Below are 16,201 nucleotides of genomic sequence, written 5' to 3' on the forward strand. Positions count from 1 at the left end.
TTGTTTTTCTAACGTTTGCAATTTAAAATATAAATATTTTGTTTTAAGAACAAGGCCATGAAATAAAAAATTGAAAATATAATTATTTAAAGGCATGGTCTTTTGATAGAGAACAAAAAACTATATTTAACAAAAGCATCAATAAATCAAGGCCTTTGGGATTAACACACAAAAAGGTTAATACATTTTGATTATACTTTTTTTTTTAGAATTTTTTTTTGTCTGTGTACTAAACGTGCGAAAGCTATCAACGTGGCTAAGTAAATATTTATCCTGTCAATAGAGGGAAATGCAAGGAAAAAATATGTATTGAAATTCATATATGGATGTGTCTATGCTCATATAAAAACGGAAATCACAGGACTTAAATAATGTCAGGCTAAAAAATGTAATAAAAACTTATTTCAGTTTATATATGAACCTATTTCTTCCTGAGCTTTAGCTATAAATAAAAGTGAAACCTTAAAAACCCAAAAGTATGATGAAAAAATCATTAATTTTTCCTCAGAATTCTATATATATATATTTTGCCACACTTATCAGGCTTGAACGCTAATCATTTGCCTCCGACTTAGCTCATCTGTTGGCATTGACAATCGCTTATAAAAGCCTGTTATTTCCTCGAAATGCGATTTGTTTATTTTTTGTTGGCATATTTTTGGCAATCCATATCAGAGATAAGTTCAGTTAACGTACAGTTTATCTAACAATAATAAATTATATCGAAAAGAGTTTTGTGAATGAAAAAATAAAATAACAATGTCAATGTTTCAAAGGGGAGATTGCCCGTTCATTAAGCTGGAAATTGTCCATAACAATAACCATTCAGTTTCCTTTTTTGTACAATATTGGCTCATTATACCATAACAGCAAAGTGAATTTATGTGGAAGCAAGAATATGTTTATAATTCAATAAAATTAAGCTTATGTTGGTAAACAAAGTATGGCACAGAGATAATGTTTTAATATTTTCCATAGAATTCTGAATCCTGTTTACGCTTCCACATGATTAATTTTGTGTAAACCAGCCAGCAATTTGAAATGTTTGATTAAATGGCCGAGCATAAATTTCGTTTTATGAGGATTACAATGAATCCCGACATGGGTATATGGGCTGCTGCCAGAAAAGGTTACTCATGGCCGGTCATTAATCTTCAACATTTTAGCTGAATTTTCACGCATTTGCACCCAGACAACGGACCCACATCAGACACATAATCCAGGCCACTCACTGCTCTACCATTTCCCAGTTACCAAATAACCAAACACCCCGTTCGGTCGATACAGTTTCTGACTGAGTTGCGAGCGCGTTTAATTAATATTAATTTGCATTCCATGGCACTGAAATTGAAACTGAAACTGAAGCTGTGACGACATGTGATTCCCGGGGTGGGGGCATTGCAAGGGAGGATGAGTTGGCAAATCCATTTGGGGGCCAACAAAGTGATCAATGGACCCAATCAATAGCACTGGCACGTCGCTAAAGCGTGGACTAAGCTCATAAAAGTGACTTTGAGAGTGCTCTGGTCAATGTCTCGTACTCGTTAGCTTAAACTGGGCTGTTCTTTTTTACTCTCAGTATTTTGTTAAACTTTAAATTGATGTAAAGGGGGTTAGGTTTTCCTTTAGATTCCCAAAAAAACTAGTAAAATTCTTACATATTAAAAGAGTAACTAAACCTTTTCACCACCCGAATTCCTTATTTCTTAAAAGTGTTTTAAACCTTTTAATACGAGGTATCTGTTTGTCCATCACCTAGATTTTTGCCATCTTATTCGCTGTCGGGGTTTTCGCTCAATTTTTGATTGCTTTCAATGGCGCTTTAGCTGGCGCTCCCCGGCGACACTGAGTGCTTATGTTTATTCGGTCATTTCGGTGTGTGTGTGTGTGTGTATGGGTGTATGAGCATGAGTGTGGGTGTGCGCCTTTTAATCGCCTCAATAGATTTGACATTCAGTTAGCAGAACACTTTATTTCGCACACTGTCTGGGGAATCGAGCATTTTTTTTTTATTTTTTGGCTAGGGGTTTGGACAGCACTTGATGGCGCTTAGCGGTGCGTGGCTCATAATTTAACTTTTCAACGGAAATTCCCACAAGGTGTTTCCACCTCTCTGGAAAAACTCGATTCACAGCACCCTGAAAATTACATACACGGGGAAGAAGACAGCAGCAAGAAAATATAAAATAAAACCAAGGAAAGCAATTTAAAAATTTACGACATTCCACACTCATTACACCTTACGGGTTTTTACGTTTTTTTCTATATCAGTTTGGTTTTGGCCAAAACGGCGGTCTGCTGGCTCCACGCCCCCTGCGTCCAAGTGCGCCCATGCGAAATTTCGCGTACAACTTCCGCGCGACTTTTGGGTTTTTGTATGCAAATTTTCATTTCTTAGTCCGACTCTTTTTTATACCCCCAACCTGTTTTTTTTTTGTTCTTCTTCTGCTTTTTTTGTTTTTGTGCTTGGGAAAATTTTCGTTGTTGTCGTCGTTTATTCTTGACTTGAGTTGACTTGGGCTTGGCTTAGAGCTGTCCGAAAAGAAAAACATATAAAAAAAAAAAAAAACAACAAAAGCAGAGGAAATTTTCCTGCCTTATCGGTTGTTGCTGTTCGAAATGTGTGTAGTACCATCTCCCCCCTTTGGGTTTTTCCCTTTCGAGGGCTCCTTGGAGTCCAAGTATTTGCATTATTGCTAGCTCTTTTCTGTTCTGGCATCGGGGAATTACCTATAATGACGGTCACTCCGCAGCGGTCTCCAGCTGATGGATGGCTTCCTCTCTCACTGGGAATTTCATGATCATTAAGCACTAAAGTTCTACTTAAATGGGCAAATTAAATTTGACATTACCAGGAATTGTAAAAGGAAACTGCTACATTTAATGCAAACCAAGAAAAGTTCTCCAATCAAATGTTTCTATTACTTATTTATTAACTTTTTCGCTTTGTGTTTGAATTTTTAAAAAAAGAACCAAATAAATCGAAACAAAATAATAATAATAAAATAAGTAGGAATTTTATATTTAACTTCTGATATATATGCATTCCTTTGTCCGCTGCCTGTGCCTTCTTCTTGAATCGTATTATTTGCTTATTCAACTTTTTTATTACACTTTTAGAAAGTTAGAGGGCTTAAATTGTATCTTCTCTGAATGAGATTTTCACAGGATTTTATATTTATTATTATTATTAAGCTTTAATGATGGAATTGTAGAATATTTAGACAACTTTTATACCATTTAAAATAAAATCCTTAAGAAATGTTTATTTTACCTGACATTAGCTACCTTTTCCTTACTTAAAAATATCTTACATTTTACAATTTTTCCTCCCAGTGCACTCATTCATTCACTTTAGTGCTGTCGACTCTTGTTCTCATTGTCGTCGTTATTTGTTGTTGGACTTGTAAGTAGCTCAAATGGGAAAAATGGGGGAAAGTGGGCCGGGTATAACGACATCGTTCAAGTTGAAGGACATAACTGAATTTCGGTCCTTGTAGTTCTTGCCGCTTTCTGCTTTATGAAATTCAAATTGGGGAAATTGCAAATGGGAAAAGCGAATGGCAAAGAAGAATCCGTAATGAATTCTCTGGCTCTGCTTTACGGAGCGTAAAAACTAATTAATTACACGTGCAAATTGTAATAAAATTCCTTTCTATGGACTCCTTTTACTCTAATTATTCCACTTTTTCTTTCTATTGCATTAGGTGTTTCGTGATAACATTTACATATAGTGAGATGTGTGGGAGGCCAAGGGTTATGTCCCTTGCAGATCGTATTGATTTCTTGAGAGGGTGTTGATAGTAACCACCACTAACGGTGACCACAACAAGTGTCCTTGCGCCACTTTTGCCTCTGCACTGCACTGCACATTTGCACATCTGCACATCATCATTTTGGAGCATTTTCTATTTATATTCATAGGCCCCCAGTGGCCTTCCACCCACTAAAATCCACCCACTTTCATAATGCACTCTAAAAACAAACCGCATTATGCGCTGTTTGTTATTATAAAAATAGTATCTAACAGGTAGAAGGAAGCGTTTTCGACCAAATAAAGTATATAAAGTGTTGATCAAGATCAATAGACGCCTACTTTAACGACCACAAAACACAAAAAACTAAAATCTCTGAAATCTCAGGAACTATAAGAATTAGAAAATTGAGACTAATCTTGTTTATTCTTAAGATGCCAGCTCAAGGAGATTTTTTCATACATAATTTCACAATTTCTTAAGAAATGACCTCACGACCATTAGGAGACCTCACATGGGCAATAACGTCATTATCAGGTATTAAACATGTTTTTTCTAACAAAATGTGGTGCTGCTAATACATCCTTTTATCACGGCGAAACCTTCTAGGAGTTAAGTCGACTTCTAAGATGGAAATAAATCTTAGTTCTCCTCAAACCTTTACTGAGATTCAGACCCAGGACAAGGATTTCAATTTGCAGAGTCGACTTAACTCCCAGTGCCACCGTCGGCGACGTTTTGACAACTTCAAAATGTTTGATATCATTTCTGCTATCAAATGATTATTTTTAAAATTAGATTTGACATCAACGGGCATCTTATAGTCGTCTATAGCGTTTCTTCTTGTTCTACATCTCACGACATCCACGCAGTTTTCTGACTTATGTATGAGTTTATACTATTTTTAATAGAATTAGGATGATTCATGTTGGAAAACTTAAGAATATTTCTTTAATAGTTGACTTTACTCTTGGGAATTTGATTTGGTACGACTTTCGTAAACAAAATCCAGCATCGATAGTACTAAAACAAGATTAAAAACACATCTGCCTAGAACAAGTCGTCACACTCACTTTGATCTCACCCAATGGCCTGCAAATTTGAATTCATTTGAACTTGAGTGGTGAACAAGTGAGTGCCAAGTCCTTATAATTAATGCCTGCAATTGAACTTGACCCAAAAAATGCCTGAATAATTTTCAAGCAAAAGCAAGTATTCGATGTGGGAGGCTGCCCTGGGAGGACTTCATGGGAAATTGCCTTGGAGCTGGCATGTCTTAAATTGCGAAACTCTAAACCGTTTGTTCTAAGTGATTTATAGAATGGGGCAGAAGGTTCTAAATGGGTCAATTGGTATCTCTTGTGAATATTACAAGAATTTATGAGCTTCAGGCATTAAGAGGATGTTTGCTGTTTGTTGAGGTAAATGAGAAAGGATTCAAAGCTTGCTATGTGAAGATTTATTATTGACTTGAATAATTTTGAAAAACAAATAATTTTGCTGGTAATTGTAGGAGGGTCGTCCTAGTTGACTTATTTTATGAGAGTGTTGACCTTTTATGGCCATGGCTAAGCAAGTTAAAACTTTTGCAAAAAAACTGTATTACCTTACGAAAAAACTTAGATTTAATTGCATTTTTAAACAAACAAACTAACATAAACAATAAATATGATTGAATTTCTCAAAGAAACCTAAGCAGTTTTCACTTTTCCTTGCTTGGCTCGTACATAAAGTGGATTGCTTTTTCTGTTTTCCTGGAAATTGGCCTTCGCAATCTCATGCAAAAATCTAAAAATAGTTATTCTAAAAATAAGTCAACTTAATTATTAAAATCTTTAAATTGATTATTCCCCCAAAAAAATTCAACGAAAATGCAAAGTTTTAATGGATATTTAAAATGCAAAAAAGTTGTAGCGAAAAGTTTTCAATTTGAATTCTAAAACTGAAACATTAAGCCATTTTCTCTACAAACTACTTATATGTTAGCCATATCCTATACGTTCTTAACGTTTTGTGCATTACCCGTTTCACTTTTGCCAAGTGCTTATTTTCTTTTATGCAAACACTTTTGACCCAGTTATGAGACTCCTTTCACTCTTTGCTAGCTGAAAATTCCATCTGGCTGAAATAAACTTAGACCGCTGCACTATCTCTAGCATCTAGCTGGCTCTTTCTTTAGTCAGTTTCCCTCTTCTCCGCTGTCTGTATCTCTTTCTCTTTTCATTCCCATCACTCAAATTGCAACTACTCAAAGTTTTTGAGATCCGAGTCGTCGCTTCTGTTTTGCTTTGATATCAAATGCATTCACGTTTAGTTTTGTAATAAAAAGTGTAATTCCACATAGATACTCGTTGTAGAGGGGCGGCTGAGGGGTTGTCATTAGCATGCAAATGTATGCGAGATGGTTGGAAAACCCATTCAAGGTAACCCCAACTTTACCACCCACACTCATATTCACACACACACACACACACAGACAAATAAAAAAGGGAGCCTGCTTCTGTTTGATAAGTGGGAAAGTGTAAAAATTTCGTTGCATACTTGTGAGCGTCGAAATGAAATTGCGGCTGTGACAGCTGGCACGAAAATGAAAATGAAAACGAAAACCCAGAGCCTGTATTCGTACATACGAATGTAAATGTGAATTTAATTGTGCCACCACACACACACACATGCAGGCTATCAGGACACTATAACTATGACCAAGGCAATAGTTGAAGGATGTTTTTTAGACTTCAAATCAAACAAAACAGCAAAATTTTGATATGCTAAAATGCTTTATCTATCACTATTTTTACGCAAATGAAGTCAGCATATCATGCGTATCAAAATATTCAAATTATTTTTGTATTTTAACCATTGCCAAAATATTAAAAACAAATATTGATTATTGTTTTTTTACAATTCCAGGTAGAATAGCGTGCATTAAATGTTAACATTTTATAGTGTTTTTTCCGCTTGCCTTGCATGAACATCACTCATTCGTACTTTGAATAATTAGCTTAGCTTGTATGCATTATAATTTAGCTTATAAACGCAATTTAAGCAACTCACTTAGTGGTACTTAGACGTAATAGTTATCGAATTTGTTTAAGAATTTTCTGTAATTAAATAATATTTTTTTTCTGAAATCGCTTACCATAAATTCCCAAAACAATTACTATTCTTACACCCGCCACTGTACCGCTACGCACATCCTGAACGTGACAAAACCACTAGAGGCGTTGGAGGAGGCGTGGTGCTGGCGGTCGTCAGTCAATCAGTGAGATGGCCTGTCGCCGACTTGCCAAGAAAGTTGGGCCAGCCCTGTGGCTTTTATAATAATTTCAAGTGTTTATAGTTGAAATTTATATATATGTTACGCTACATATAGCCATACACTTAGCATACGGGCTTACATATCTGTGTAACGCCCTGTCGCCTTCGCCTGGCCAAGTTTAGTTTTCGGGCTTAGTCGCTGCGCCTTTGCTCGCTTCCTTCCTGGCCAACTTCCTGTCACGCTTGAGGAGGTGGAATTGGGATTGGCCCTGTCGATTGCTATATAAACATTATACCCCGATCCCTCGATCCCTGCACAGTGTTTGCCATTTCTGTGTTTTATTTGAAATGGCGTTCAGGAAATTTGTGCAAAAAAATGAGAGGAAAGAAAATCCATTTACGTAATTACTTCAAGTTAACTTTTACCCTCGCTGCTCCTGCTGCAGAAGAAAAAAAGGATGCGCGCTCTTTTCGTTATTGAATTATTGAAGAATTGCTTATTCGCTTATTGGAAATCTGTTCTCCCTCCTGGCACTGCCACTAGTTGAGTTACGGCCATCCATAATTGGATGAAACTGGGTCGAAACCCTCTCAACCCATATCGATTACATTACGACCAAAAGTTTTCTCATTTTCATAGCCCTCCGACAACCGTTAATTATATTTGACCAGCAACATTTGTCCACCAGTGTTTCGTAAGGAAAAATCGAGTTGAATATGTTGAGACCAAGTTGCATTTAATAATTCTAATTTATGTTTCACGGCAAATCCATCATCGAAGTTGGTCTTTATTATGAGGACCAAAAATATATGTTTATAAATAATCTTTCTGTAGTTGATGGCGTTTAGCTGAGGTGGATACAAAATGGGAAATTAATGACCCGCAAGCGTTTCCTTTAAACGAAACTCATTAAGGCCATATATAAATTTTATCGTTGGTAATTACCAAAACGAAATTATAATAATTTATTTTTGTTTCAAGAGCTCTAAATCATTGTCTGGAGAAGCAATGGTTTTTTAAGTTGGCAATTCGTTTTGTTTAATACTAATTTATTAGTTTTATGTTAATATTGTTTAGACTTTTATAATTTTTTAGACTAAGCACTCTTTATAGCAATCCAATAAAAAAAAACTTACTACTACCTTCCTGGGAAAAATAATAAATAATAAAACATCTTTATCGATTTACCTTTATCCAAACAATCTGAAACTATTCTGCAAGGACTCTCTTACCCCCTAAAAACAATCAACTTATATAATTTCAATTGACTTTCCTTGCCATCAAATAGAATAAGACGCTTACCAAGAAACAGAAATCAACTTGGCTTAACTCTTCTCCTTCACTTACAAACTTTCAGGGGGTCGCTGTCAGAGAAGTGTCTGCAGACAAAGCATTTAATAATGTAAGACTGCCCTAAGACTCTGCCGTTCTGTAATTACAAACGAGTTCTGTGGAAACAAGTAAGAAGTCGACTGCAGCAGGACTAAGAAAAGGACCAACAAGTTGCCACAAACCCCAAACCAATAAGGAACTGAATTCCCAGGAAGTGAAAGCAGCAAAACGGCAGCCGTGGATACCAACGCGCTGCGCAGCTCAGCCACTGTGAAAGTGACGTCGACGACAACGCCCCTGACAATTTGTCAGCCGCCACCGCCCACTCCGCCCTATCAGCGGCTAACCAAGGCGCTGCAATGCGATCCGCGCTGCGGCCACGAGGTGAGTGCAAATTGAAATGCCTGTGGTGGCGAAATCATGGTGGGTCGCCGCCCCGTCGGGGTCACCCACAACTTTTTTGCCCACCTGTAAGTTCTTCGAGTTGCGGCAATGGTTCGGTTAATGTCAATTACCCCCGCCATTAGTCATGGCACTCCACTGCAGACCAAGTTTTTAAATAAATTTCCAGTAATTTGATAAATGTGCTTGGGAATGTGAGGTGGAAAATGTTCCTCCGACCTTTAGATTAGAAAGGGAACATTTGCTTAGCAAAAATGTTTGTTAATTTAAATATGTTTTATATAACATTCCACCTATATTTTCATTTAAATGTAAGCAGAAAAGCAGGCACATCGCAGCGTATTCGTAATAAATTTAAACAGCAAATCGTAATATTTTATTTATTTATAATCCGATATATATATCCTTTGAAGATGTTAGCCCTAGATTAAATAAATAAGTTGAAAAACCTATTTTCTATTTTACCACCCCATCAAAATAAGGCAACTCTATCAAAAACTGTCTGTAACTGGAATACAAATACTTATTTTTCCTCCATAACCATACATCATAAAATCGTCACTATGATAATTTTGCTTTAATAGGCATCCGTATCCGTATCGTAAAATGAATTTCCTTCGGCATCCTTTTGTGAAGGCTGCAAATGATTACGGCAAAAATATATCTTCGCATTGTGTCATGAACTTATTGTGCCAGATTTGCGTGTCCTTGTGCATGATGAATTGTATCTCATATACAAGTTCCCTCTGAATGCAACCTGTTTGGCAGAGCAAAACAACAGAGGTAAGCCCCTCTAACGCTCTGACGTCACGGTGAAAGCCAAAGCCAGGTTATTGTCGCTTGTTGTTTTTGGGCCATTTTCCGTGTAGGTGTGCCCCAGTGCTTGTATGGTTGTGTAGTTGTGTGTTAGCTAATACACAAACCCCCCGCTGCAGTGGTGCAATTATGTATGGGTTCAAGGCTAATTTGCTTGTGCAGCTTTGCCGTTGTCCGGTTATACACTGAAAATAAATCTAAATGGTATTTTTTTAAACTCAAAAAGTGTATTAAAGAATGTTAAAAGGTAAAAGGCATGCAAGTAGTTTATTCAAGTCACTAAAATCTCTACCGTTCTAATCCTAAACTGAATTTATTTTTCCTAGTGTGTTCCGGGGATTTGTTGTCTTTGTTTGAGCTCATTCCCCGCCTATTTGAGGCTTGCGTTGCAGAATGCGCGTGTGACCGAACGCAAGTTATCCGCATTACGTATACGCCGCGTTGCGTTCCTTAATTAACGCTAGCTCTTTCTCTCTCTCTCTCTCGATGGCTCAAAAGCTGGATTGAAGAACAAAAACACACACTGCAAGCCAAGAGGTGAAAGCCACGACAAGCAACAAGCAAAAAAACACAAAAAAACGGCCACGTTGAGTGCTGAAGTGTACAGTTCAAATTACATTAACAAAAAACGAAACCCAAAAAAAAAAAAGTGAACCGCACTTGACCTTGGCTAATTGCAAGACCAAGAATTCTTGAACGGAAGGTTTTGGGAGGGGGCGGTGGGCGCGAGTGCATAAATTACAGGCACCGCGTTTCCAGCCGGAATGGGAGCAGTCAATGTTAATTGCTAGAACATGTGTACATTGGGGTATCAAATAATCGCTGCCTCGGATTACTTAACCTTAAGACGAACCTTGCCCCTGAGGAAAATGTTAGGGAAATGCCTCACGTTTTGACATCAGTTTGATGAAAGAACAGAAACTTTAATAAAGTTAGGGAAGTTTCTATAAATTAGCAAGGTCTTCAAGTAATAATAAATTATGTATTTAATTTTTTCTTCCTAGGTAACCATCGGCCGTCGGATTGGCCTTTACAGATTTTGTGGCGACATCGGACGCGGCAACTTCTCCAAAGTCAAACTCGCTGTTCACCAGTTGACGCGTGGTAAGCCAAAAGAAAACTTTATCCTGATTAGATATTAATCAGTCAATTTCCAGACAAAGTGGCCATTAAGGTGGTGGACCTGGATCGGGCTGGTCTCGATGCCAAGGCGCTGCGAATGCTGTCCAGCGAGATAGCCACACTCGAGTGTGTTCATCATCCAAATATTTTGAGGTGGAAAACGAATCTTGTCTTTATTATGGGTAGGATTAATATATTTAATATTTCTTTTAGGCTTTTCGAGGTAGTTGAAACTTTGGGGCGGGTCTATCTGGTCACGGAGTGGATACGCGGTGGTGAGCTGTACAACCACATAACCCAAGGAGGACCTCTGCGGGAGATTCATGCGGCTCCTTTACTGAAACAGCTCTTGCTGGCTGTCAAGCATATGGTAAGCTGTCAATATTTAAAATGCAGAAACATACAAATGAATTCTGGTAATTTTAATTCAATTGTATCTCCACCGAAAATCAATATTTATCGCTTGGAAATAATTTATTTAAAAGCTGGATTTGACAGAGAGATTAATTATATTAATTTCCCTGAGTGTTGTTAATATTTAATTAATTATAATGGCTTTTACTTAATACTTCGTTTAATATGTTGATTTTTATACTGGGAAATTAATTGAACTTAATTCCATTTGCAGCACAGTCTGGGCTATGTGCATCGGGACATTAAGGCTGAAAATGTCCTGCTCCTCTCGGAAGATCGCCTTAAAGCTGGCCGATTTCGGTTTCAGCACCCAACTCATCAATGGTGCGGTATCAATAACCCCTTCATTCCGTCAGAAAACTAATCAATTTCATGGTCTTTGACAGGTGCCAATCAAAAGCTCGACACGTTTTGCGGCTCCCCACCGTATGCGGCGCCCGAGCTCTTCTCCGATGACCATTATATCGGTGCCCCCGTCGATGTGTGGGCCCTGGGCATCCTGCTCTACTTCATGGTGGTTGGCAACATGCCCTTCCGGGCACCCACAATCCCCGGCCTCAAGGCAGCCATTCTCAAAGGAGACTATCTGCTTCCTGGACAGCTTAGTTTGCCCTGCATAAGACTTATACGTAAGTTGAACTTGCTTTTGGATTACAATTCTAATTTGATTATAATGTTAATTTGTTTTTAGAACGCATCTTGATCCACATACCTGCCCATCGGCCAACTATAGACGACATACTAAACAGTCAGTTTGTGACCTGCCCCAAATTAAGTGCAGATCTAATGCAGTGGGAGATCAACCAGCACACCAAGCCAGTGAAGCGATCTATATTCTGGGTGCGTAGCAAATCTCATCGATTGAGGAAATCCGCATCCTTAAGGGATCGATATGCAGAGGTGGTAAAGAAGCCGGCCATTAGTATGAACACCCGTCAGCAAGATGAGATGTTTGTGCAGAACTTCCTGCAACCAATCGAGATGGGTCATGAATTAATGCTTCAGGGATCAGGTCAGCTAAAGGAACCACAGTCCACCGACCAGGCCAAGCGTCCAACCAGAAGATACATGTTCTGTGGTAGTCTTAAGAAAAAGGTTACACCCATGGACACAGAGCCGGAGAAACAGTTGGCCAACGGTGGTCAATGCGGATCGGCCAAGATCAATCCGTGGAATGTCGAAGTGGCCGACGATTGTCCCTTTGTTCAAGAACTACGACGCGGAGACGGGCAGCTGCATTATGTTGCCCACGAACACCGAGGATCTTAGCCAACTGGGAGCTCTAGAGTTTGAAGCCCGGACAATTTTGGCCGAACTGGGCTTGTCCTCCGAGATGCTGATCAATGCTAGGCAGAGTGGACCACGTTCTGACATCATTGGCGCCTATAGAATTGTGGTCAATCGATTGCAAAAGCAATCCTGGCTGGCACGAAAGCATGTGGAGATGGCCCTGCATAGTGAGCCCAAAGCGGAGAAGCGAATTGAGAGATCATGCTGCATACTCTAAGACATCCGCGAATAATTGTTGAATGTTTATATTACTCTCCTGGTCCTGCTAGGTCCTTGGGTCCCCAGGAATGATAAGGCAAACTTGGTTTTCTATAGAATTTTTCAAGAAAAAATGGTATTTTGTTACCTTTTCTTGGAAAGGGAAACAGGGGTTCAAAGACCCTTAAGCTGAATTATCAAATATTTAACTTTTTTACTAGAGGCTATACCATTGATCAGCTTATTCTTTTGAATTGTAACCATTTAGATTCAATGTCTAAGCTTTAATGTTAAAAAGTAACAAATGGTTGGTAAAAAAAGAAATTGAGGTTAGCAAGTTCTAGAGTAAAAACAAATTGTCTAAAAAATATTCAGAATATTTCAAAACTTCTTTAAAAGTAATACGTAGTGGAATCAAAACACGATCAGCTAATATTTCTTTAAAAATATAAAGGAATCAAGGGATTTAGAAAACCCTTATTAGTTAAATGAAATAAAGACAAGTATCGCTTGAAAGAAGAGAGAAGCTATCTCTAAGGATTTAAAAAGAAAAACCAAGATAAAGGGGAATCCAATGGATCCTTTGGATAATCCAGGTTTGCCTTTCTGCTGGGATAAAGCTGAGAGACCAGAGGACAAGCCCAATTAGTGTCAATTTGCCAGCTGCATAGGCGCGAGTTTGTTGTTAACGTAGTTTCCTACATTCTTTCCTTGGTTACTCATTCGAGAAAGTTCCTTATTTCGTGTAGCTTCAGTTTGTCCAACCGTTAAGTCCAGAGGCGGATAGCAAAGTTGATATATACATATATATAGAAATATATACATATAGTCCAAGTATTATGTATTTAGTTGTTGGTCCATTTTTAAGCATATACAGACGAATATACGAAACGAAATAATATGAATACAAAACATATAAATACACACTTGGCTAAGGATCGATCGATCTCATCGAGTCTTCAATGTACAACGTTGCATAAAAATGTTTAATTGATCATCAAAAAAGCGAGTGTGTCTGTATGTAAGTGTCACTCTCTGTGTGTGTGTTCTTGCCAAATTGTCTCCCGTGGAGTCAATAGCGTACAATAAAGCAGCATTATGAATCGCTAAGAATCGCATTCGTATAAATCGTAATCATTCTTAAATCTAAATCTCAACCACTCGTCTAATTATGCACTTTAGCCTTAGTTTATTGCAGTTGCAGCATCCGCAGGGGGCTCGTCCTCCTGTTCCCGCTCGCTTCTGCTCGCAAAACCTCATCCTCCTCATCTGCTGCTCCACTTTCGCCTGGTTTAGTTTCATCTGTTCTGTTGCGACGCAGGCGCTCCACCGGCGACCCTCTCATATGACGGCGCTCTTACTGGGTTTTTTGCCGCTGCAGCCGGCGTCGCTGTCTCGAGCGCTCTCTTCTGCAAAATGGAGTGAATTGATAAGGGGGTTTGAGTGAAATGCGAGTGGAATTTATAAGAATGTTTAATACGACTACAGAATACCAATTATTAAATATTTTGAAGATGTTTGCAAAGGCGTTGGCCATTGCCATTTCTTTTCTTTCTTTTAGTTATTTGTCTTATTTTTCAAGATTTAAATTTATTAAAAAATAGCCGCAAGCGTAAAGTTTATATTATTTTAAATACCATCCCCCATCTTACCAACTATGGCAAACGAATCCGAATCCGAGGTGCCCGCTGGCCAATCGATATCAGGCATGGTGGGCCAGTCGATATCCTCCGTTGTGTCCCAATCGACGGCTCGTGTTTGACTTATCTCAAAAAGAGCCGGCGAGCATATGCTAAGAACCTCTTCACGGAACTTAGTTAGCAGGGACTCAAAACTGTCACTGGTCTTGCAAAGGAAACAAACCGCCAAAGAGGGATCCATGGCGGCGAAGCTCAAACGAGCAGCATGCTTCTGATGGTAGGTCTCGTCGTAATCTTGTTCTCCCGCAGCAGTTTTCTGACCAACTACTCCTGTTCGTTGAGTGGTGTGTGGATCTAAATAGAGGACCTCGTCGTCCACGTAGCCTAGGAAGTACAGAGCCTGGTTGGGACGACCGCCGATCATACCACAGCTGCTATCTAGTTCAAGGCATCTTTTTAAGGCTGGCACATAAAGCGGATTAATATCTGTGATGCCCAGGCGCAGAGGGATTATGAGTAGCAGTGGTTTCCAAGAGCCTCCTTCGCGACATGATGAATCTACGAGATATGGAAAAAAATATTATTTAGGAAAGGGGTTTAAACCCGTAACGCTTTTCCACACTTACATACGTCCTCCAGAACTACTGTGCTATCCATAGCCACATGAACTGCCAGTGAGCTCCAGTCGTCAAAGCGCACTAGTTTTCTGCAATTACCAAAAAGTTATTGAACTTGTCTTCCATTTAAAATTTAACAATTAGATCTTACTTGAGAATCTGGGCTACTGTATTAGGTCCTAACCACTCGCCCACTGCCTTGTTTTGGGACTCTCCCATCAGGGCGATCTGGTGTATGGAGTAAAAGCTATCCCCAACGTCCTTAAAACGATTTACGATCTTGAGGTAGGTGGCATCACGGCAATCCGACGTCCAGAACCAATCGCGACCCAAATGTAGATCAATCAGCGCCTGGGCGAGGACCATCTGACCACAACGGAGCATGCAGCCCCATCCCTTGTCCGACGTAAGCTGAACCTCTCCCAACGGCGAAAATCCATGACGATAGGTGCACCACAATCGAGACTGAATATCGCGTCGTATAAGTTCAAGTTCTAAAAAAAAGGAAATATTTTTATTCTTTTTCTTGTATGTACGCACTAGGACTACAAAATTACTTTCAAATCGTAACAGAAATTTTAATCAGTTAAAACTGCTATCATAAAATAAGGACAGGAATCTATATACGACCAAGTACACTGTACGATACTAGCGTCTCGTTGGGTTTTCCCCAACTTATGGGAATTATTTGATATGATAGCATCATATGACTCATTCCAGCCAATATGGCAGGTCTAATTCCTTATAAAACTGCCTTTATTAGCCTTGACTTACCTTGTATGGCATTATATTTTCTACCCAGGACCCAAACATCGGTGTTTTTCCTAGGGATGTCCTCGGGCTCTCCACTGCCCACCGCTTGGCCAACTGCACTGGCCAGGACGCTGTCCGGGCCCAAATATGCCTCAAAGACGCTCTCCATGATCCGTGCTAGCTGGTCGCTGAGCCCAACCAGCATCTACTGCCCGTTGGGAGGAGTAGCGGTTGGACACCAAGGCCGTTCTGCGAGTTAATTGCCTCCCAATGACGTTCCGATTTTTTCGGCTGGTGCCTTTGTTTTGGCCTTTGTTTTCGCTGGTAGCAATGCTCCTGCTTTCGGCCCGAGGTCACAGAGGTTTCATTTGTTGCTGGCAGTGACGGGCTGATTACAAACTAAGCGATAACCAACTTTTGATCAGTCTGCGGCGCGTTTAGTTTGGTTTATTTTCGTTTTCTTTTTTGTTTTTTGTTGATTACAACGATAACAGCAGTGACGTAGCTGTTAGTGTGACCGCAGCTATTATCTATAGTATTTCTGATAAATATACCAGAAGTCTTAACATAGGAAATACATAAATGTTATAAAAAGTAACAGCC

General features: G+C 39.1%; 2 protein-coding genes across 2 annotated transcripts; one reads left to right on the top strand and one right to left on the bottom strand.

The window, feature by feature from the left end:
- The first annotated feature begins 8,546 nt into the window (after positions 1-8,546).
- On the top strand, positions 8,547-13,706 carry LOC108102606 (CBL-interacting protein kinase 15). The gene is given in 9 exon segments (XM_017207710.2): positions 8,547-8,730; positions 10,569-10,668; positions 10,722-10,839; positions 10,900-11,056; positions 11,315-11,380; positions 11,382-11,424; positions 11,487-11,729; positions 11,792-12,297; positions 12,299-13,706. Coding segments are annotated over 7 exon segments (1,380 nt in total). The 5' UTR covers positions 8,547-8,730; positions 10,569-10,668; positions 10,722-10,783; the 3' UTR covers positions 12,608-13,706.
- On the bottom strand, positions 13,413-16,111 carry LOC108102605 (cysteine protease ATG4B). Its single transcript, XM_017207709.2, has 5 exons — positions 15,620-16,111; positions 14,997-15,339; positions 14,855-14,934; positions 14,241-14,786; positions 13,413-13,997 (listed from the first exon to the last, which is right to left on the bottom strand). Exons 1-5 carry the CDS (start codon positions 15,801-15,803, stop codon positions 13,930-13,932), a joined length of 1,221 nt encoding a protein of 406 aa, XP_017063198.2. The 5' UTR covers positions 15,804-16,111; the 3' UTR covers positions 13,413-13,929.
- Between the last annotated feature and the right edge of the window lie 90 nt (positions 16,112-16,201).

Source organism: Drosophila eugracilis, unplaced genomic scaffold (genome assembly GCF_018153835.1).
Source record: "Drosophila eugracilis isolate 14026-0451.02 unplaced genomic scaffold, ASM1815383v1 contig_575, whole genome shotgun sequence".
Lineage (NCBI taxonomy): Eukaryota > Metazoa > Arthropoda > Insecta > Diptera > Drosophilidae > Drosophila > Drosophila eugracilis.

What these genes read in the sequence shown, in the direction of transcription:
- LOC108102605 (XM_017207709.2), bottom strand. Translation starts at nt 15,803, where the DNA reads ATGCTGGTTGGGCTCAGCGACCAGCTAGCACGGATCATGGAGAGCGTC. An exon ending in AAAATATAATGCCATACAAG is followed by an intron (nt 15,340 to 15,619) that starts GTAAGTCAAGGC and finishes CCTTTTTTTTAG; the next exon opens with AACTTGAACTTATACGACGC. An exon ending in GGATTCGTTTGCCATAGTTG is followed by an intron (nt 13,998 to 14,240) that starts GTAAGATGGGGG and finishes TCCATTTTGCAG; the next exon opens with AAGAGAGCGCTCGAGACAGC.